This window comes from Cuculus canorus, chromosome 4, assembly GCF_017976375.1.
Source record: "Cuculus canorus isolate bCucCan1 chromosome 4, bCucCan1.pri, whole genome shotgun sequence".
NCBI classification, from domain to species: Eukaryota; Metazoa; Chordata; class Aves; order Cuculiformes; family Cuculidae; genus Cuculus; species Cuculus canorus.
Genome location: NC_071404.1, coordinates 28441966 through 28462967, shown reverse-complemented (window position 1 = coordinate 28462967; position 21002 = coordinate 28441966). Strand labels below are relative to the sequence as shown.

The following is a 21002-nucleotide window of genomic DNA, read 5'->3' as shown; positions in this document are numbered from 1 at the left end:
AAGTGACAAGTTTTCTTCTCTTCCTCATTCTATTTTCTCTCTCATCCCACTGGGAGAGGGTGAGTAGCTGTGTGGGTGCTTAGCTGCTGCCTGGTATCAACCCACAAACTAGAAAAATAAAATGGTAGAGCTTCTGTTGCATATATCCAGTGATTTTGTTTGTTTGTTTGTTTGTTTTTTGTTGGGCTGGCTCATTGTTTGCATATACAGAATGTGGTAACAGGTGCTAGGAAAGTCAAGCACCTGGACTGATTTAATTTGATTTGTGAAGTCCAGCTGCAACCAGAATTTTACCCTATGCTTTTGCACAATATGTAAATCATCAGAAAGCTTATCCAAACTGGTTAACAACATTACTTAAGTTTTGCTTGAATTAAGCTAGACAACATTGTGGGCCTTAAGCTGATGTAAAATGACAGGAGGCATCTCCACTGAGATGAGTCGGATTAATGCTATCATAGTGAGTAAAGATATTTTTCAAGACCTTCTTAATGCTTTCTGCCACAATCAAATGCTCGAGTTAACTGCAGGTGCTCTGTAAAGTAATGAAACGTAATTCCTGGCCCAAGTACCAGAAGGAAAGGAATAACCTCTGATACTCAGCAAGCCCATGGGGTTGGGATAAGGAGTGTTTCAGATGAAACACAGGTGTTGTGAATGGAACAGCAGTAAATATCAGCTATCTTCCCCTCCAGGACACTATTTTTAGAGGAAATTGAGTCACTTACAGCAGTAATAAAAAGGAAAGGAGCAGGCTGCCTGACTGATTTGCAGGGTGCAGGCAGATGCCTGGATCTCCTTTTATCTGTGCACTAAACACCTACACCTGCTGGGGTGGCTGGTTTGGGTAGGGACTATAGCACTCTCTTCTGGACTCAACACATGTATTATCCTAAAAATGTCCTCTGTTACAATTGTATCACCCATTTTAAACTTGCAAGAAGTTCCCTTAGAGAAGCAATGCTAAAGAAAGGACAAATGAAGATTATGCGTTATGTCAAAGTTTATGTAATATTTATTAAAAATGGCCCACTTGCAGATTTCTTTGTATCTTTCAATAAATGCTCTTTTTCTTCTTGTAGAAATAATGAACAACAGCAATATAATGGTAAAATATCATCCTAAATTCTGGACAGAGGGAATTTATCAGTGCTGCAGACAAACAGAAAAATTAGCACCTGGCTGTGAAAAATACAGTCTTTTTGAAAACAGTAAGTACACAATTTTTTATATGAAGTTGTTTCACATATTTTTCTGCTTTTTTGTATGATCCTGTCATCACACCTGAATGCCCTAGATATGGAGCAAATTTATAGAGCAGAGTGAATCATTGATAGTGTCAAAAGTAAATAAAAGTGTTTGTTTAATTTCCAAGCGTTTTGTAAAAAATACAAAAAGTAGTAAATAGTCCTTCCAAAAAACGTTTAGAAAAATCATTGAGGTTGCTGAGTTTATTTTTTGCCCAGTTAGTTCTTCCCATCTGAAACTTATTCAACCAATCATTTACCTCAGACTAAGGATGAAATCTGATGGCAAAAGAGACTCGCCTAGAAATCCTTGCCAGCTCTTCGATTTTATTAAATAACTTCTACATACCTCTGTGAAAGAATAAAAACTGTTTTGTATTCGGTGTTACTACACTGGTGTAAAAATTACATAAGAAGGCTTGATGTATTTACAGACACTGGACTGAAATTTTTTTTAGAGGTTTGTAAATGTCCGTATGCTGAGCCTGGATAAACCATGTTGTCTGTAGGCACCTGTGTCTTCCAGCATCGACATCACAGGTTCTGCTTCTTCAGCAGCAGATGCTGTAGCATGTAAAGATGTGCAAGTGTGACTTCCAGTGCAATATAGTCCTTTGTAAGGTTGCAGTAATTATTTAGTTCTCAATTTAAGGAAAATTCCTTAGTAGAACAAGATGATTTCCTACATCAGCATCTTAAGTGGCAATTATGAGGAACTGTGGATTTAGTTGCATTAAAAGATCTGAAGAATAAGCACTGGCATGTCGCCAGCCTTATTCAAGATGCAAGACATGACATATAGCTCAGCTTTTTAAGTTCGGGGGTGGGGAAAGCAGCACAGGAGAAAAAATACATCTAGATCTGAGAGAAGTAATGAAAAATACATACAACTTTTATGCCTTATTTAGCAGAGCAAGGGTCAAAGGAGCGTTATTGTTTTAGAAGAGCAGGTGTTAATAGCAATAGACCTTTAGATTATCATGATGACAAGAGAACTGCTTCCTTTTTATATACCTTTTTTTTTTAAATCTCAATCTCTTTTTTATTTCTCAGATATTTCTGCATCTGAGTGCTGATTTAGGATGTTTTTGCAAGAACATCTAATCAATGTTTTCTTAATGCTTAATGGGAGCTGTCTTTGCTTTCTGACTTACTAAGCTATACTGAAGACTAGTTAAGATATTTAACCTTACCTGACTTTTAAACCTTTTATTCAGTTTCTAAGTTGGTACCTAAATTGATAGACACAAATGCTTTCCTATGCTTTGTTTTTAGGTGTCATGAGATTACCCTCTCCAATGCCAGAAAAAAGTGTGGTAGGTAGAGTCTTTAAAATATTGAAAACGTAGTTGCTGCTTTTTGAAATGGCTTTTAAATTTCTGGAGATTCTTTCTGAATCGTGGAGCAAAGATTTATTTCTGCATGTATCAAGGGGCATCACGCTCTGTCTCAGGGTGGAAAAATATCCCACTGAAACTCAGTTGCACCAACTGTCTGTGTCTGTACTGCTGATGGGAGAGGCAGTCAATAAGCAAATGTCAGCCAGTGTTGCCCTTTACTAGCAGCTGTGGGGCTAGACCCATGGATTGCACCAGGGGGATCATCTGCCATGCACCTTAGCTGCTTCCCCTGACCACCGCAGCTCACTTCTGGATTAAGCCAGAACTAGACCAGCTTGAGCCTCCAGGATGCCCAGGCTGGTTTGCACTGGCATGGTGGTAAGGGTGGATGGGATGGAATAGTGGAGCAGAGTGCGATAATAACAATGTTGGGTTGTTTTCAGCAAAGGCCTCCGCCACCTGCTCCTCCAGCTGAAGAAAATGGCAATGAAGAGGAGGAGATAGTGGTAGCAATGTATGACTTTGAGCCTACAGAACACCATGATTTAAGATTAGAGAAAGGTGAAGAATATACAGTGATTGAGAAGAACGACATTCACTGGTGGAAGGCGCGAGACAAATACGGGTAAACGAGAGTGCCTTGTTTTTTGTTATGAAGTTTGTAAGGCTGTTTCTATGGTGTAGTAGTTTGTATTGACTGTGTGTCAACAAATAACCGTATTGATCCCACTTTGGATCCTAGCCCTAAAATCTCACCTCTGTCTTTATTCCCACATAGAAACCAATGTTAAAAAATGCAGTTCTCAATAGATTGTGGGGCCTGATGCAAAGACCGTTGCAAAACTGAAAGCTTTTGCAATTATGTTTCCTGTCAGACTTTATGGTTTCCCAATCAAAGCATCAGCCAGTCTGTAAAACCTAACTAGACTGGTACAGTACTCCTGCTTCCCTCGAGAACGGCTCGTTAGAGAGCAATATGGTTAACATCCAGCTCAGCAGTCTCAGACTTACAAACTTGAATAATCATCATCTTATTTAATAGCTGGATCATTAGGGGCAATCTTTGAATGAGTTGAGAAAGAGTTGCAGTGAGATGCCTTAATGACTACAACTTTACATTCCTTGTATTAAAATTTTTCCCCATGGTTTTAAAGGTGGAAGTTCCCATACTTCAATATTTATTAGGTCCCTTTTGCAATATATTAGGGGTAATTGCAAGTTATCTGGCTGTAGCAGGCTCCAGCTATATTTCCAGTGACTGACTGAGACTTCCAAGTGCAGCAGTGGCAAAGCAGCAGAGGGTCACTGTTCTTCACCCCTTCTACTGTTTTTTTTGGACACTTCTGTAGCCTGTGTTACTTCTCTAGATGTGGTGAAATTTAAGGTGGAAATGTTGATGCAGAAAATTAGTTTCTGTATAATCAGCGATAGATTGGATGGGTCATTAATAAATAAATTACAGCAAGGGATCTCTGGTAATCAGCAGAATGAAACACTGCGTTCTAGGCATGCGATTTTACATGTTTTCTTTCAGGTTATAAATTTTATATATATATGTATTTTTTAGAAAACAAGGATATATTCCAAGCAACTATGTAACAGGAAAGAAGTCCAACAACCTTGATCAATATGAGTAAGTGAATATTTGAATTAAAATCTGGAAGATCATGAAATGAAACCTATACTTTAGGAATGACAATGTATTTTTGAAGTTTTGAAAGCTATTATTTACATATAAAACCACTGATCTCAGAGATGAAACTTTAATATTTGAAATAGGCATATATCTGTTGATTATCTTAATTGATTTTACTGTGATTATAATGTAGAGTCAAGTCAGTGAGATGGCCATCAGATATGTAGTTTTTAGGCTATTACTGTTAAAGCAAAAAACCCTCTCCCAATTCCGTGATAGGCAAAGGGAAACTTTAAAAGAAATGTACCCATTATACTTCTGCTGAATGCTTTTTTTAATATTGAAGTGACATGTCTATCCAAAGTATCCAGGCCTGGGGTTTTTTTGATATTCAAATTTCAGCACAGCATAGACTGTTGTGCCTGAGAATATAAGGCATATTTCATGACTTTTAGATAAAATGGAGCTGTAAGGAAATAATGATTAAAACCAGTTAACCATATTAGCGCCTCCAAAACTCTACTCTCGGCCATGTATGACTCCTACTGCTGTGTTTTGACAGAAGGTAGAATTTCTTCTGGGATTTTGTCATCAGCTTTATTGGAGGGAGTTGTTCTTTGTTGCTTTCTCATCTTTGAGGCTCTTGTTAAGAGCCCTGCCCTGCTCTTGGCAGTTCTGTGGGGCTGGCAGAAAGGGAAGGAAGGAACTAAGCTGCCTTATCTGGTCCAGCCACTTTGTGCCCTAGAACCTTGGGGCTGTAATTCTGAGTCACTGTGCAGTCCAGGGAGGATTTCTGCAGATCATCTACCAACTGTAAGAAACCGCAATCTCCGGAATTGCAGAACTTGATTAGAGGCTGCCGTGCCACTTCCCTGCCTGATTACTGCCATGACAGCATAGCTCAAAACAATTGCACCACACCATTTGCGAGCTGTGTGTTTTTACATTATTTGCTGCAGCTGGCTGAAATGCCAGTGTCTCCATGGCTGATTTAACCTGCCCATGCAGCAACAAGCTTGGGGGTGTGCAACCGTGACACTGAATTCATGTTCAACCTCCGCTTTGGTAGGTGGATCCTCTTGGAAAAATCAGAACCATGAAGTTGTTGAAGGAAAGGGCAGTCTAGCAGCCAGTTCTGCTGGTGGCTCCACTGATGTGCAGGTGACTGCTTCCCAAGGGGTGCCAGTCTGCCTCCAGGCTGTGGTTCAGAGCAACTACTGCCATCAGCCTGTGTGTGTTTGAGAATTGTTTTTCCTGAAAAATTAGTTCCACTGCCTGAACTTTATTTTGTCCTGTGGGATCTCCCTGAATTTGTTTCAGGGAATTTCTGTGGTATATCTGCACAATGTATTGGAAACGGATTTTTGTACATTATCTAATGTTCAGTTTTTGACCTTCGTTATTGTCATATTATTGCATCTATAACTTTGTTATACTTTGATTTAAGTGTCTTAGGGAAATCACACACTTTGGAGAAGTTTTGGTTACTAATTTTATGTTGCAGGTGGTACAGCAGAAACCTGAACAGAAGCAAGGCTGAGCAGCTCCTCAGAAACGAGGTGAGCACAGCAGCCTTGCAGTATTGACCACGAAACACATGTAAAGTAGCTTCTTTTATTAAAACAAATGCTTATTTTTGGCATGCGCAAATCACAGAGAAAGTAGAAAAGACATCCAACTTAAAACTGCTTGTACTAAACTCTCAATGTACTTGCATTGTAGGATAAAGAAGGTGGTTTTGTGGTGAGAGACTCAAGTCAGCCTGGCCTGTATACAGTTTCCCTTTACACAAAATTTGGAGGGTGAGTTTCTGTGACTCCTCTGCACACCTTATCTTGTCCATATCCATTTGCATCCATTTCCATTCCATATGCTGGAGGAAAGCTCAGGAGAGAGCTCAACAAAGAAACAAGGGCTGCTGTGACAGGAGAGATGGGTAACTAAAATGAGCTTTTCAGCTCCATGGCTAGGTCATGTTTGGTTTAATCCACTGTAGGCTGGAACCTCCACCGAAAGAGAAAGGTTTTGCTCTCCCACCTTGTTTGGTCTCCTCCCTCCTGCCAGCCCGAGTGTTTGCATCGGTGTGTGCTGAGCTGGATCAGGGAGTTTACTGGGCTGAAAATTTACCTTTTATGGTTAATCTTAAACTTGATCTAAATACTGAGGTGAAGGTGAGTCACTAGCGCCTGGGGTCGATTATATTCAAGTTGTTCCTGAAGCGTGTGACATTGGGCACCCTCAACAGCCCTTTTGGTTTCCTTTTCTTAGTCAATCTGCTCCTCTTAAAAAAATTCACAATGAATGACACTGTTGTTATTACTAATTGTTATTATAATTATTATTGTTATTATTTTCCAGAGAAGGTTCATCAGGAATACGACACTACCATATAAAAGAAACAGTGACAACACCAAAGCAGTACTACCTCGCAGAAAAACATCTCTTTAACTCCATTCCAGAAATAATTGAGTATCATAAACATAATGCAGCAGGTAGATGAGTTGCATTTCTTGTGTCACTTACAGTTGATTTCGAAAGGAATGTGAGATGTTCAGGGGTTTAAATGAAAGTTTTAATGTAAGTTTTTAGGTTTTTATAGATCCTTCTTTTTCAGGGAAGTAATGAGACACTGCGTTTTCACGTTTTCTCAACATAGGAAATAATTTGAGAAGTTTTATGTAAAAAAAAAATTCAAAAGAGAAAAAAAATATATATATAAAACTATGTTACCATCCCCAGAGTAACAGAAGAACAGCTGTACTGGGTCAGGAAAAATCATTCACTTAGCTACGCATAGCGTCTCCAACAGCTGCCTGTAACCCATGGCAGATGGGTAGGGATGGTACTACCCCAGAGTATTCTCCAGGCACTGTTTTGTTTTACCTGCAGGTCACTACCACTTAAAATGATCTTATCTTTCCATATAGCAAATGGATGAGGAGAATAGTAATGTGTAGTTTAGGAAATCCCTAAAGATGAGTCTTTGTAAAGGTTATGCGCTTCAGATCTATAGCTGATGGCTGATGTGTCCTCCCACTGTCTGATAAAATGAGGAGAATTTAGGAATCGTGTTCAAGGCACAGATACTAGTATAGTATATTTGTTTTCAAGTCCAGTCTGTGCATAAATTTCCCTCATAGCTACATTTTCCAGATGTTTATATCAAATTCAGATGACCCAGTATTTCCTGATGATATTCTAGAAAGTCTTTCTGGAGAAAATGCTCCAAAACGCAACTCTGATTTTACTCCTTGCTTTTTAATTATTTTGTTGCTTTTACGCTGTCATGTATTGAATTCTAACAAGATTCTAGGAGAACACTCAGCTAGCATGAAGTATTTATTTTGTATATGGAAAATCATCATGTGAAACATGGGATTTGTGTGTGTGAAACAGAAGTAACATCAAAAGTATGCATTTTAGATAATCTTTCTGATATGAAAGAGATCTTCAGCCTTTGTTGGTACCAGCTTAACTGTAAAGAACAAATTTTTATGCATATATATGCATATCAATCTCTCACCAGTTAAAAATCACCAAGTTAGATGCAGTGAGTGCTTCTGTGTAGCTCTTGTAGCAGCTTTGGGTAGCCAGAACAACATAATACAGAAAGCATGATCAAAGCTGTATACAATGATAAGCTTATTGGTAATCAGCCTTGAAATCTGCAGTGAACAAGTGGCTGATTTTCTGCCTGGTGCTATTTCAGAAGTAAACTGTGTCTCTTGAATTATGTTTGAACATCAGGTCTTGTTACCAGGCTGCGTTACCCAGTGACCCCAAAGAAGACCACAGCACCAACAACAGCAGGATTCAGCTATGGTAATTGCTGTTATGTGTTATGTTAATCTACACATATCTTTTCACAGAATTTTGTACATGTAAGTTGCCACACTATTCTCTAAAAATTTTGAAAACACCTGATTTTATACTCTGATTGCTTGCACTAACTTATGTTGGTCCAGGTTGTACTTTGGAGACCCTTGGTCAGAGGATTGGCATGCAAAGGCTTCATGCCTGGTGGTAGATATGTGGTGCCAAGGGCAGCAGTGGGGAGAGGTTCCATAGGAATTTGTCATCTTCCTCCATGCTTTGGTGGACACCTTGAGCTCTGCCCAATTAAAGAGCTGTGCCTTTGGCTCTTTTATGAGTCTCCAGATTCAGACTCGTCTTGGGCCTTTGATCTTTATGGAGGGAGTGTTTTTTTTTTTTAGTAAGTTTGGAATAACCTGTTTGAAGTGTGGCACATCAGGTGATGTGAGCACCTGTTATGCATTGGTGCAACTTTCTATGATGCAGCTTGTTGAAATCAAGTCTGATAACACCAGTATGTAATTAGTAGCCCGAGGAAAGTTTGAGTTCTGCTTTCTGTGTTGGTCACGAACTGCTTAAAGGTTTTGTTTACTTAAAAGTTTATTTGTTTTGTGAGATAGAGTACTCAGTTTTCCAGTTATTTCTAAGACATTTTCTCCACAAAATCAGAATTTGCTACTGATCAAGTTTCCCGTTCCTCCTCTCTGTCTCCTACCTATTCAGTGTGTTCCTTAATACAGGAGTCACAGGCTCTCATTTCTTTCTTTTGTAGAGAAATGGGAAATTAATCCGTCGGAACTTACATTCATGAGAGAACTGGGGAGCGGTCTGTTCGGTGTAGTGCGCCTTGGGAAATGGAGGGCGCAGTATAAAGTGGCCATCAAGGCAATTCGGGAAGGTGCGATGTATGAAGAGGATTTCATAGAAGAAGCTAAAGTAATGATGTGAGTTGTGTGCTTGGTACTTTTAATGCTAGTTCTTGGACTCTGATACCGTTTACTGATTGTAAATAAAACACTTCAGCGAGGTGGTATTTTTTTAGTTTTGTGGGATGGAGAGCTAGCACTGGGTGGAGGAAGTAATAACAACATGATTTCAACCTTTTCAGGAAGCTAACGCATCCTAAATTAGTTCAGCTGTATGGTGTGTGTACACAACAGAGACCTATTTACATCGTGACAGAGTTCATGGAGCATGGCTGCCTTCTCAATTACCTGAGACAAAAACGAGGAGTTTTGAGTAAAGACGTCCTGCTCACTATGTGCCAAGATGTATGTGAGGGAATGGAGTACCTGGAAAGAAACGGCTTTATCCACAGAGACCTGGTAACAATCCATTGGGCAATACACTCCTCCTTGATTTTTTTATTTTTGAACTTATTTGAAACAGTCTATTAGTAAAGAATTACTTTTGTTCTAGCAGAAATTTGTAAATAGTTGAAGTTGACTCTTCAGGGTCTCATCCAGGCTCTAAAACTGCCCTGTACAGAAAATGGCTAGAGATTTGGCTGTACCAAGAAAACAGAATAAAATCATTCTGAAATTTTTATAAAGAGTTAATAGATATTTGTGTTGATATAATAGTGTTCCTCTGTTCTTTATCAGTGCCATTTTCACCACTTGTGAATCCCTTGACTTGATAATTTTTTTGGTGATTTTTTACAAAGTGGTTTAGTTGTCAAGGCAGTATTATCAAGAGCAAATGCGCAGGTACCTTTTGTAATGAGAAGGCACCACTGAGCCTGGGAAAGTGGTGAAATTGCTAATCAAGGAGGACCAAGTCCTCATTAGATTGTTACAATTTGTCTGCAAGAGTCTGCAACTTTTTCATCCAGATCTAACCATTCTCTTTGCAGGCTGCCAGGAACTGCTTGGTGAGTGACTCAGGAGTGGTCAAAGTGTCAGATTTTGGAATGACAAGGTACGCCTGAGTGTGCAGAAAATTCACTTAACCTTTGTATTTTGCCTTAAGGCAGCACGTGCCCAGAAAAATTACAGGCAAAAATGGTCTTTTTTGATTCATCTAGGGAACATCCTTTTGTTCATTTTTTTGCAGTGCCTTTAAAGTTTGCTTGTTCTTTGGTCATGTGTCAATTTCCTTACTCGTTTTAATTCTGGAAAATCAAAACTAGGCACTTTATTCTCTAGAGAAGTGTATCTAGCACTTACCATGAGAGGCCTGGCTTTGAAACAACTCTGTGGTCTGACTGGTCTTCTATTAGCAACTTTCTGTAACATTTGTTAAAATCCTACAAATTTTAATCTTGCAGTGATGCAGGAGGCCTGTTAGAGCTTGTGGCTCAAACAGCACAGTTCATGCTGTAGATATAATAGTATTTAATCTATGTTTTGGTTAATAGATTATAGGAAGAGGCTGTTCAGTGAGTTTGGAGTCCTTTTGGGGTAGATGGTTCAGAGTTGCATCTTGCTAACTGAAGTGCTGGGAGGTGCAGATACCTGGAGAGGGATTAATTTCCTGCTCTTTTAGTACCTGTGGGCAATGTGTGGGTAAGGTAGGATGTGGGGACCAGCACCTGCAAGAGAGGTGTTAAAACACCATGGCTTCCCCATGCTTTTGTTAGCTCTTGCCACCTTTCTGTGCTACTAAGCTTTCGTGTTCCCTGACATCTGAATTCAGACTAGCTGGTGAGAAACAGAGCAAGAAATGTATGTTTCTTTATAGTTTTATCTCTTAATACAGGCATTTAACTTGCAGGTGCCCTAGACCTGTGTATATAGCTAATAATCACAAGAGAAGACTCTGAGGTCATTAAAAAATGAACTGGATCTTGACTGAAACCTTAGTACTGCCCGAGAGAACCTATACTATTTTTATCATGTGACGATAACAGTCATGACCATTAGGTGGCAATATGAGCTTCTAATATTCAAATCCAAATCTAAATTATAATTTTCAGGCTTTGAGGCTGACTGAATGATATGATTTTTTTCTTTTTATTTTAGGTATGTCCTTGATGATCAATACACAAGTTCTTCAGGGGCTAAATTTCCTGTGAAATGGTGTCCCCCAGAAGTTTTTAATTATAGCCGATTCAGCAGCAAGTCAGATGTCTGGTCGTTCGGTAAGATGTTCATCATTGAAAGAAAGCACTATTTTATCAATACCAGTTAAACACCAGGTATTGAGAGTGATTCAGACGTATAAGAAGTAGCTCTGAGAAGAGGTTCAGAGTAACCATTTGCCACAGTTTTATGCTTGCATAAAGTTCCACAGAGACCTTTAGGACTATTATTTGTTAAAACCAGCGCTACTAGAATAAGATGTTTTCAGCAATGACACACGTGAACACTTTGTAGAATATGGATCTTACACTGTTTATCAGAAAGTCTGAGCCCAGGGCTCAAAACTAACGTGTATTTTTAAGAAGCTATTTGCTTATTTTCTTAATGTTCCTTTTCTTTTTTTTTTTTTTTTTCAGGTGTTTTAATGTGGGAGGTATTTACTGAAGGAAAAATGCCATTTGAAAAAAGCTCCAACTATGAAGTGGTAACGATGGTTAGCCAAGGACATCGTTTGTATCGGCCCAAACTAGCCTGTAAGCAGGTGTATGAAATGATGATGATGTGCTGGCAGGAGGTATATATATTTTTTTCCCCTCGTTTGCAACTGAACTAAAGTGGTGATAAGAAACCCCCCTGAGGAAATTTCTATTAAATAAATGGACTGTGGAATTAAGTATGCAAAGGCATTTAGTATTAAAATGAAATAATTGCTAATCTGTGCTGGCCATGGTTATATCTGTGTACAGATACTGCTAGCAAAAAACTTCAGTCAGAATGGCCCAGAGGAGGAGAATCTGATTTTATATTGCCTCAGTTTATTAATCATTACAGAAACATGCCAGAGTGACTGAACATATTTTTAAAGGAACACTTCATTTCCTGATTATAAAGGAAATGCAGGTTAGCTTGCAGTTGAGTCTGAATAGAGATCCCAAGGTTTATAAAGAAAGACAAAAATACACAGTACTATTAATCCTCCTAAACCAGAAAGAAAATGACTGTATGATTTTCACAGAGGTCAAAGGGGCAAGAAAGCAAAATTTAATACTTTATCAACTACATCAGTATAAAACAGCTTTTGTAGTATTAAAGCAGGAAGTCTCTAGGAGGATAGGTGCATTTAATGAGACGCCTCTAATTTTGAGAGAGCAATTGAAGAAACCAAGAACAGAAAGAGCTACATGATTTATTTTATTTAGTCTTTGACACATGGCGTCCTTGGGAAAAATTGTTCTTAGAAGAGAAGGTAATAAAGCTGACATACTGTCTGACTCTTGTCTTGGAGAAGGTGCTGGAACAGAGAGCGATTAGTCATCAAACCAACTGATAGAGATCTAAAACTTACAAACCAGTTGGTTTATGCAGAAAAAAATACATTAAAACCAACAGCGTCCTGGAGGGCTGCAGAATGACAAATCTGTTTGTAGTTCTAAAGAGCTTTTCATAGGAGCCAGGAAACTACAAATCATTAGATTTTGTTTGTACTTCGTAATCTCCTTGAAAATGTCGTTAAAGTAGAATAACAAATTACCTGGGAGATAAAAATAAGTTATCTTTTCATCCTCTTTGAATATTTTTATGTATTTGTGGGATTTATATGAACATCAATGAATTTATTAAAAAAAAATTAATTTCATCAGAGGTTATTAACAATAAGATCTAAGCAGTCATTGTGTGAGAGAGACAATCTTTGCGAGCCACAAACAGGACACAAGTAATGGAAAGATGCGGTTGATCTTTGTCATAAAATATGATTAACTGTAGTTATCCCAATCCTAATTTAATAAATTTATTTATGATTTTTAGAGGGTTGTGAATGATGAGGCTTCAAAATCCAGCAGGCACAAATCTAAAGAGGCTGGTAAATGGAGGAAAAGTGCGAGTCACTCAGACGTTCAGAAGATTCTAAATGAACTATGTCAGCCAGGTCAACAAAGAGACTTCCTCAGTGTGTTGCCGTAACTAAACAAAACAAACAGGGTATTATGACACGTAAGGAATTGAATGCAAAATAAATAGACTATATGAATGAAGCCATTGCATAAGTCTATGACAGAGTGTCATTTGGGCGTCCAAAAAATAATGTTGATGTAAAGGAGACTTTAGAGGATGACGCTCAAAATTCTTAGGACTATGAACAACTTGCTTAAGGAAAGATTGGAGTATTTCACGAGGGAAGGAAGGGATGAGGAAGAAAAATGAAAAAGTGTGGCACTATGAAAAATAATGAATTATATGAAGAGCGTAGTCCAGCAACACCTTTTCAAAGCATAAAAAACAGGTTATGCTTACTGAGATTGTGACATATTCGATAACCCACACAAGGAAATATTTCTGCATATTACATCTAATGAAACAGTAAATTAATTGCCGCAGAATGATAACAAGACCAAGAAGTTATCAAAATCAACACAACTTTGCTGCTTTCTGCTCACAACTGTGTGTGCTTTTATTTTTAGAAACCAGAGGGACGCCCAACTTTTGAAGAATTGCTTCACACAATCATTGACATTGCAGAGGGTGAAGACGCTTTCTGAAAAAAGACAACAGCAGCACAAATGCAGGAAAGAAGTCACTTTCCAGGGATGTGGCTTTGCCATTTCTTTGTAAAGCCTTGATCCTGTAAGGTGCTGGATGCTGCTGAACAGTGTGGGGAACCTGTAACATCCGATCCACTCCAGCACAGGGAGAGTTATACGTGATGTTGGGAAATGAGCACAGTATCTTCAGCAATACTAGTACTCTCTGTATTTCAGCTGAATAGTCAGCATTGCATAGCTGGCAAGTTGAGCTATTTATGGAGGAAAAGAGATAATGTGGCCAAAGCCCAGGAGCCTAATTTGCGTTTACTGGGTTAAGTTCATGTATATACAGTCCACATTTATGAGTTTCACTTTACAGGCACAGTACTATTAGTAGTGATTTGCATGCTTAATAATTGAAGGTATCTATAAATGGCTATTTACTGACACTGAAATGTTTCCAGAGATTCGCCAGAAGCATTCTTTTTCTTGGTTAATGGTTATTTTACTACACATCAAGAACATAAAATGTGCCTCTTTCATTTGCACATAGTAGGTTGTTAACAGTGTAGTCTTCAGTTCAGAGCACTGCTCAAAAAGCTTTGCTTCAGAACTGAGCTGCAATATGTCCCAAGCCATTCTAGTCTGTTGGTCTTGATGTTAGTCGTGAAAAATAACTCCAAGATTCAGCACACTGGCTGGCAGCGTACCAAAGTACCTCGTTTTGGATGAATTATAAAATAATTTATATGCTGTATGTATTGTACATATATACACATTCCATGCATTTATTTATATAAAGTGTGTTTTCCTCTTGAAATTTTCAAGCACAGGTTTGTCCCGCCTTCAGTTATAATACATACACAACTCTATAAATGGGGTTGTAAATGAAAGAAAGTACACTTTCAAGTGTATTTAAGATGGGTGCCTCTTTCTCTCTGTTATCTGTTCCTACAGTGATCTAACCTTTGTGTTCTTAAAAGAAAATGTCATGCTAGCTGTGTATGTAAATAAATTGAATGTTAACTGTTGTTTGGAGCAAACTGATGTTGCCAATAATTTACTGTCCGTGCATCGTGGGCAGCCTGATCTAGTGGGATGTCCCTGCCCGTGGCAGGGAGATTGGAAGTAGATGGTCTTTAAGGTCCCTTCCAACCCAAACTATTCAATGATTCTATGATCATAAGACAAACTCATTTTTAATGTGGATATGGTGTTATAATAGTCCATGGATGTGTATATCTATCTGTGTGTACAGAGACTTAATACTAAATATATATATAGCAGTATGAATGTATATTTAAATTAATTTGGCCATGATTAAATGTTTAGTGCAGAAATGACTGAACTCCCTTTAGAAGTTACATGTCCTTCTCCCTGTGCTAGAGTCTAATGTCTCTGCAGCGTTACTGAAGCCTATTTCAATTAACCTGACTTTGTGCCAGTGGGTGAGACGAGTATTTGCACTTCGATTTTTGCTGTAGCCACGTCCTGATTAACTCTATTACATGCTTGCTTCTTTTTTTGTTACACGTGTCGTTGTGCCATGTGCAACATGGATTGTACAAACCCCTTCTAAAAATTTTTTTTTGCAAATAGGCAGAGAGGAGTACGGTGAAGTTTATTCCTGATCAAATTATTAAAGGTAACTATAGCTAGCTGAATATATTCCATTGTTGTGGCACTTGAGTACTTCTGTAATCAATTATGGAGATACTTTATCTAAACCTGTATGTTCAAAAGGAGGAAGCCTCTTGTTTCTTGGAAGAAATGTTTTCCTTTTCTGTGCTATTCCATTGAAAAGTTACAAGCTATCAGAAGAGATTTAAATTGCTATTTCCTTTTTCTTAATGACAAAATTTTGGAAGATTATTTCAACTATGCAAATGAACCTGTCAAAATATTGAGTCCAAACCACTACCCAGTCACTAACAACTGCATATATTGTTAAAAGGGAATATCTAGAGTTTCCTGTCTGTAATAGAAAGAGGAACGTGGATGATCTAGGATAAGCCTAGCTCATCTTTCCTTCCCAAACTGTTTCTTTGTACTTGTTTCTCAGTGGAAACCCTCTGAAATATGGCATTGCCAGTAGTTTCAACACTATTGTCATGAGAAGTAATAAGTAATGTTTCCCTTAAAACACAAATGAAGCATAGGAAAATCGGGAGATTAGTAGTTTCCAATGAACATTAAGCCTGTTTCTATACAATAATTGCATATTTATTATTAATTTATATGATTAATCACATGCTAACTGTTGACTTTTAGCAGCAGTTTCCTCATTGAGGTGAGTGGTTTGAATCCAGGATGATTTCTGCATATGACCTGCCATTGAGTTTAGTAATTAGGATGCTAAGAACTGTGGGGCACTTAGTTTTTAATTGAATGTAGGCTTAGATGATTAATTTTGGAAAGGATCAGCACACCTTTGGAGTCAGCTGTCTTGCTGACTCTCCCAATGTCTGCAAAGGCAGGTTGAAATACTGCACCATCATTTCTTCTGGATGAGCTTACTCATCCTTTAAGAGCAACCTGTCCTTCTTTCCCTTTTTATCATAACTGAATATTTTCATCTGCACAAAACCAAATGCTGTGATTTACATCTACTGTGTTTCTCCCCCCCTCCTTTTTATTTAAGAAATACTTTGTCCTATTGATTACAGTTTAATATTTTTTTCTGTAAAATGTGTGTTTGATACAAGAAAGCAGATTCTTTTTTTCACCTTTTTTTAAAACAGATTTTTATCTAGCCTGGGGCTTCTTTTTTTTAAAAAAAAAAGATAAGTAGGCGGGGTCAAGCAGTATTTGTGGTTTAACATGTTTCGTATCAGAGCAAAGAGCTCAGCTAAGTCTGTTTTACTGTCACAACTGACGAAGAGAGGTTTACATTTTCATTTGAGTACGAACGAGCAACCAGACATGATCCTTTCAACCTGTAAGTAAACCAGGCTACATCTTTTCATCTTGTGGGAGTTTTTTGTGCAGTAGCTGTCTGCTTAGCAAATGAGCTACTTAATTATTACCATGAAAATACCAAACAGCTTTCTCTTGTGCTTCTCAGGTGATCTCTGTCCAGACTGCTTATCTTGACTTTCAAAATCACTGCACAACTATGAATCCATTATGTGATAGGTTCAGCAAAGCAACTACTTTTACATACTGATAGGGAGATATTTTGGCATATATGGCATAGACATGACCAAAAAGTTTGGTAGAATTAGAGCTGTTTTTCCTCCAGAGCAGAATTAACTCACTGGAAAGACAGAAAGCCTTAGCTTGCACATGTGAAAAGCTGAAAGCTTGTCTTTTAAATTATTTCTAGAAGTAAACTATACTGTGGCTTTCTACTAGATTATTGATTTTCTAGTACTATTGAAAACTGACAGATATACCAGATCAGGAGGCATAGCGTGTGTTCCTGTAAAGATGTGGGTTTGATGGATCTGAGTTTGTAGTGTTGAACACAGTTAACTTGCTGCCCCTACCTCAAGAGCAAGGACCTGGTGCAAAACATGCTAAAAGAGTGCAAGTCAGAGACATGGACTACATTTTAAGAATTGCTAGTGCTTTGAGAAACAGTGAATAAGAAAAAGAAGCTCAAGTCAAGAAACCCACGAAGCAATAAAATTATAAAATGCATACTGTAAAAATTAATCTCTAACTTCTTGCTTGTATCTTCGATAGTCCTTCCTCACGGCTGTAAATTAGTTATAACTGAAGATAGGAAGAAGACTGCACATATAAAGGTGTAAGAATTTGCTATCTATGATGACAATATTATCAACCCAAAGCATGCTACTGAGTGTTGTGAGGCCTTCATCAGGGCAGCTAATGCAGCTAATGGCAGCAACTGACTATCTCAGAGGACTTGTGTATTTTTACTTTCCCTTCTCTGCTTTCATGGGACTATTTCATCTTCTCAAGCAAACAGCTATTTCTGACAGCTGACCAATCTTTTTCTTCTTCCTCTACTTCCCATCTACTCCATTGTGCACAGCTGAATTTGTTTTCAGGCCTTATCAAAATGTCAGCTGCAAATTTTTATGTCAGGCTAGCTTCAACACCAGTTTCCTAGTATTTCTGCTTCATCTACATGCTTCTCTTGCCATGTTGTCTTTTCTGTTTTCAAAACTGTGGATGCTAAAAGGTCTGATTTGGGGCATAAGAATTAGATGGGCTATCATGGCTCTGTGACAGTGTTGGGATTCCTATTTGTTAATCTGTCACTAAGGAGATAATATGACACTTTTTAAAACAAATGTCTTCCTCCTAATATAATTCCCATGAAGAAAAAGGCAGGAGTAGAGAAATGGGCGACGTCTTTTGTTCTTGTGTTATCTGTAGAATTGGCTGAACTTTGCTCAAAGTTGCAGGCTTTCATCAGAAATTAAAGAAATTAAATTCTTCACACAACTGAAGAAAAAAATTTGGCAAATTCTAGACTGAACAGCACAAATACTCGTCTTGTTTGATTTACCCTGGGGATCAAAGCTAAATGTGTTTTGGTAGCTTATGTTTTGATAGAACTCAGGCAGATGTGGGCTGAGAGGTCTGCTGGGGCTGTGGATGCTGGAGAAACCTTCCTTCCTGTGGATTTAAAAGAAGCAAGATTTTGCTACTCTTTCTGGAAGTTTTGGGAAAATTTTTGGTTATGTAGGAAACATAAATGGGGCCTGAAAATACTAATAGGTCCACAGGTACTTTATTTTAACAGACTTCAAAAAATAGTTTACTGTTAAAAATTGTGGGACAGTTCTTTCTGTTAGCCTATATTTCTTTTCTGTGTCCTTTCCAAGCAGTCCATCGTTCATAATATGGTAAATCTCATTGGTGTCTCTATTCTCTTCAAGATATGGAATCCAAAAGGTGATTTCCTTGCTGAAGCACAACTCTCACTGATACCTATATTGATTAATTTTTACTTTATGAGCTCTTCAATGAGTTAGGGACCAGGGGTTCAAGGCCTGCTAACACATGTGTTAGTCTAACCTCTTTTGACAAATCCAAGGTGTTTTGCTTAAGAAAAGGTCCTTGGTCCAAAATGGAAGGAAATCAGAATAGTTCGATTTATTTCAGTGATTTAAATTAGAGTGTAGCAGAAAAGAAAACCAAGAAGGATTATTGAGCCGACTGTACCCTGGGCTGCATCAAAAGAAGCACAACCAGCGGGTAGAAGGAGGTGATTGAGAGTTGGGGTTGTTCAGCCCTGAGAAGAGAAGGCTCCAGGAAGACCTTAGAGCAGCCTTTCAGTATTTAGCGGGGGCCTATAGGAAAGCTGGGGAAGTGCTCCTTACCAGCGAGTACAGCAACAGGATGAGGAGTAATGATTTTAAGCTGAAAGAGGGGAGATTTAGATGAGCTATTGGGAAGGATTTTTCTTACTGTGACGGTGGTGAGGCACTGGAACAGATTGCCCAGAGAAGTTGTGGGTTCCTCATCCCTGGAGGTGTTCAAGACCAGCTTGGGTGAGGCTTTGATCCAGTGGAAGGTGTCCCTGCCCATGGCAGGGGAGTTGCTACTAGATGATCTTTAAGATTCCTTCCAAACCAAACTATTCTATGATTCTATTTAAAACAATGAGTAAATTCCAAGAATCTATTTTCAAATTCTTATTTGCTTTTTAAAAAGACAGCATTTTTTTCACATTAAAATGCAGGATTTTAAAAAAATATTATTGTTTCTTAGTTTGGCAAATGGCTGTTGAACAAAAGAAAAGAGAAAGGAAGTAAGAGCCTCAGTCACAGGAGAGTGCATGTAGCTGTGAGAACCTTCAGGCAGGAAATGCAGGCTTCCTGTAGCACTGCAGTGAGCTTTGCTCTGGCACCTGTAGGCAGCCCACAGTCTAAACATCTTCCTTGGCCGCTAGCAGAAGGTCAAGATCCAAGGCAGTTTAATCAAATTATTCATTCAGTGCATCAAAGCTTTCACCATTTGCAGTGTTGGCCGAGTCTTTATAAAATATCATCACAGAGCAGCTTTGAGCCTTTCTGTAGTGAGTTGTGAACTCAAAAAATACTATTTTAATCAAGGAGGAAAAAAGCATTATGCAAGAAGCTTACCAGTGACTAGAGAGGACATAAAATGCATAGGTTAATACATAAATATTTGCTTGAGATGCTGAAATTCCAATCCATCAGGTCAAAACTTTTTGATTTAATTCAATCTAACTAAAGCAGGACTTAGCTCCACAGAGCTTTCTCTGTGTTCCCTGATAATGTGTCTAGCAGACCTGGCAAATTTCTGAACAGAAATTCACAGTTTGCACTGTTGTAATTTATGCTTTGATTTGTTTCTGCTGAGTTGGTTCTACAAGCGCTCTAGGAGTAATACATGGACAAAAGAAGTTCAGATGCGATGAAGTTGCTGAGAACAGTTATGTGAAGACAGGTTTGCTTTCAAAGAGCTTGGAAAAGCTCTTCTTTAGAATGAAAAATATCTGCTGGATTGATAGGCCGTGATTTGACACTTAACATACTCCAAAAAGGAGAATGAGAAGCAAACTTTTCAGAACCCAGCAATTCAATTCCGCATGGGCTTATCTGGTCCACGGCCTTTGTCTAATTGGAGACTTCATGTTTTGCTTGCAGAACTTGGTCATTTTTTGTGATCTTTAATTGATTTGACACTCTAACCTTGGAAAAATTTCTCACCAAATGAAGCACATGTAATTACATGCTTCCAGGAAGCACTGTAATTAAAGTTTAAAACTATACGGTTTCTGTGGTTCTATGAACAGGACAAGGGACTAAATACTTAATACCATAAATGCTTGGGATGTTTTAGAAAACATCATATACATTAATTTATTGCTAATTGCTTTCAGCACAGTAAACACAAAAAGCATCTATTAACTGAAATTCACTGAAGGCAAAAAGGGTTCTGGAGCTTAGGCTATAAATTTATGCAAATCAGTAGGGTCAGAAAGAAAAGCAAGATAGAATTATATGTCCATAACATGAATATGAACCTGTTGCTTTCATGCTTACAGCCAAATATTTAACATCTTGTTAGAAGATAACTCTTATATCACACTGAAACTCTGCAGTGCTGCTTCTAAGTATTTCTGGTATGTGTTCTATAAGGAGAGCAATTTGTTTAATGGGAAATAATATGTTTAATTAGACTAGATGGTTTAATCAGAAGAAGTAGACAAGCTTTCAAATGTCATATTCGTTTTTGCACATTCCTAAATACTTTATAAACGTAAACTTCATCACACTGGCTGAAATAAAGAAACTCAAGAATTTTTTCACCCATAATGTTCACTGATTATGGAACATAGAATTGATTAAAAAAAGAAATGGGAATGTAACACAGTCTAGATCAGGGGACAAACACAATTTCTTCCCAAGATATTTGGGAATGTTTGGTAAGTAGAACGTAATTTTAAACAATGCTTTATTTAATGAGATTGCCAT

The 21002-nt window shown here is 38.1% G+C and overlaps 2 protein-coding genes across 7 annotated transcripts in view; both read left to right on the top strand.

Moving 5' to 3' along the window:
- TEC (tec protein tyrosine kinase) overlaps positions 1-13655 on the top strand; it is a 51119-nt gene extending 37464 nt beyond the window's left edge. For all 6 annotated transcript variants that reach the window (XM_054064505.1, XM_054064506.1, XM_054064504.1 and 3 more), the window contains exons 5-18: positions 1083-1211; positions 2523-2563; positions 3031-3212; positions 4155-4220; positions 5728-5782; positions 5946-6025; positions 6582-6715; positions 7971-8045; positions 8809-8980; positions 9145-9361; positions 9892-9956; positions 11000-11118; positions 11476-11633; positions 13519-13655. In XM_054064505.1, coding sequence (XP_053920480.1) covers positions 1083-1211; positions 2523-2563; positions 3031-3212; positions 4155-4220; positions 5728-5782; positions 5946-6025; positions 6582-6715; positions 7971-8045; positions 8809-8980; positions 9145-9361; positions 9892-9956; positions 11000-11118; positions 11476-11633; positions 13519-13596 — 1571 coding nt within the window. In that variant the 3' untranslated portion in view covers positions 13597-13655. The remainder of the gene's footprint in view (positions 1-1082; positions 1212-2522; positions 2564-3030; positions 3213-4154; positions 4221-5727; positions 5783-5945; positions 6026-6581; positions 6716-7970; positions 8046-8808; positions 8981-9144; positions 9362-9891; positions 9957-10999; positions 11119-11475; positions 11634-13518) is intronic.
- Positions 13656-15140: 1485 nt separating this feature from the next.
- LOC104058458 (tyrosine-protein kinase TXK) overlaps positions 15141-21002 on the top strand; it is a 30857-nt gene continuing 24995 nt past the window's right edge. The window contains exon 1 of the mRNA XM_054064513.1: positions 15141-15226. The gene's annotated coding sequence lies outside the window, so the exon portion shown is untranslated. The remainder of the gene's footprint in view (positions 15227-21002) is intronic.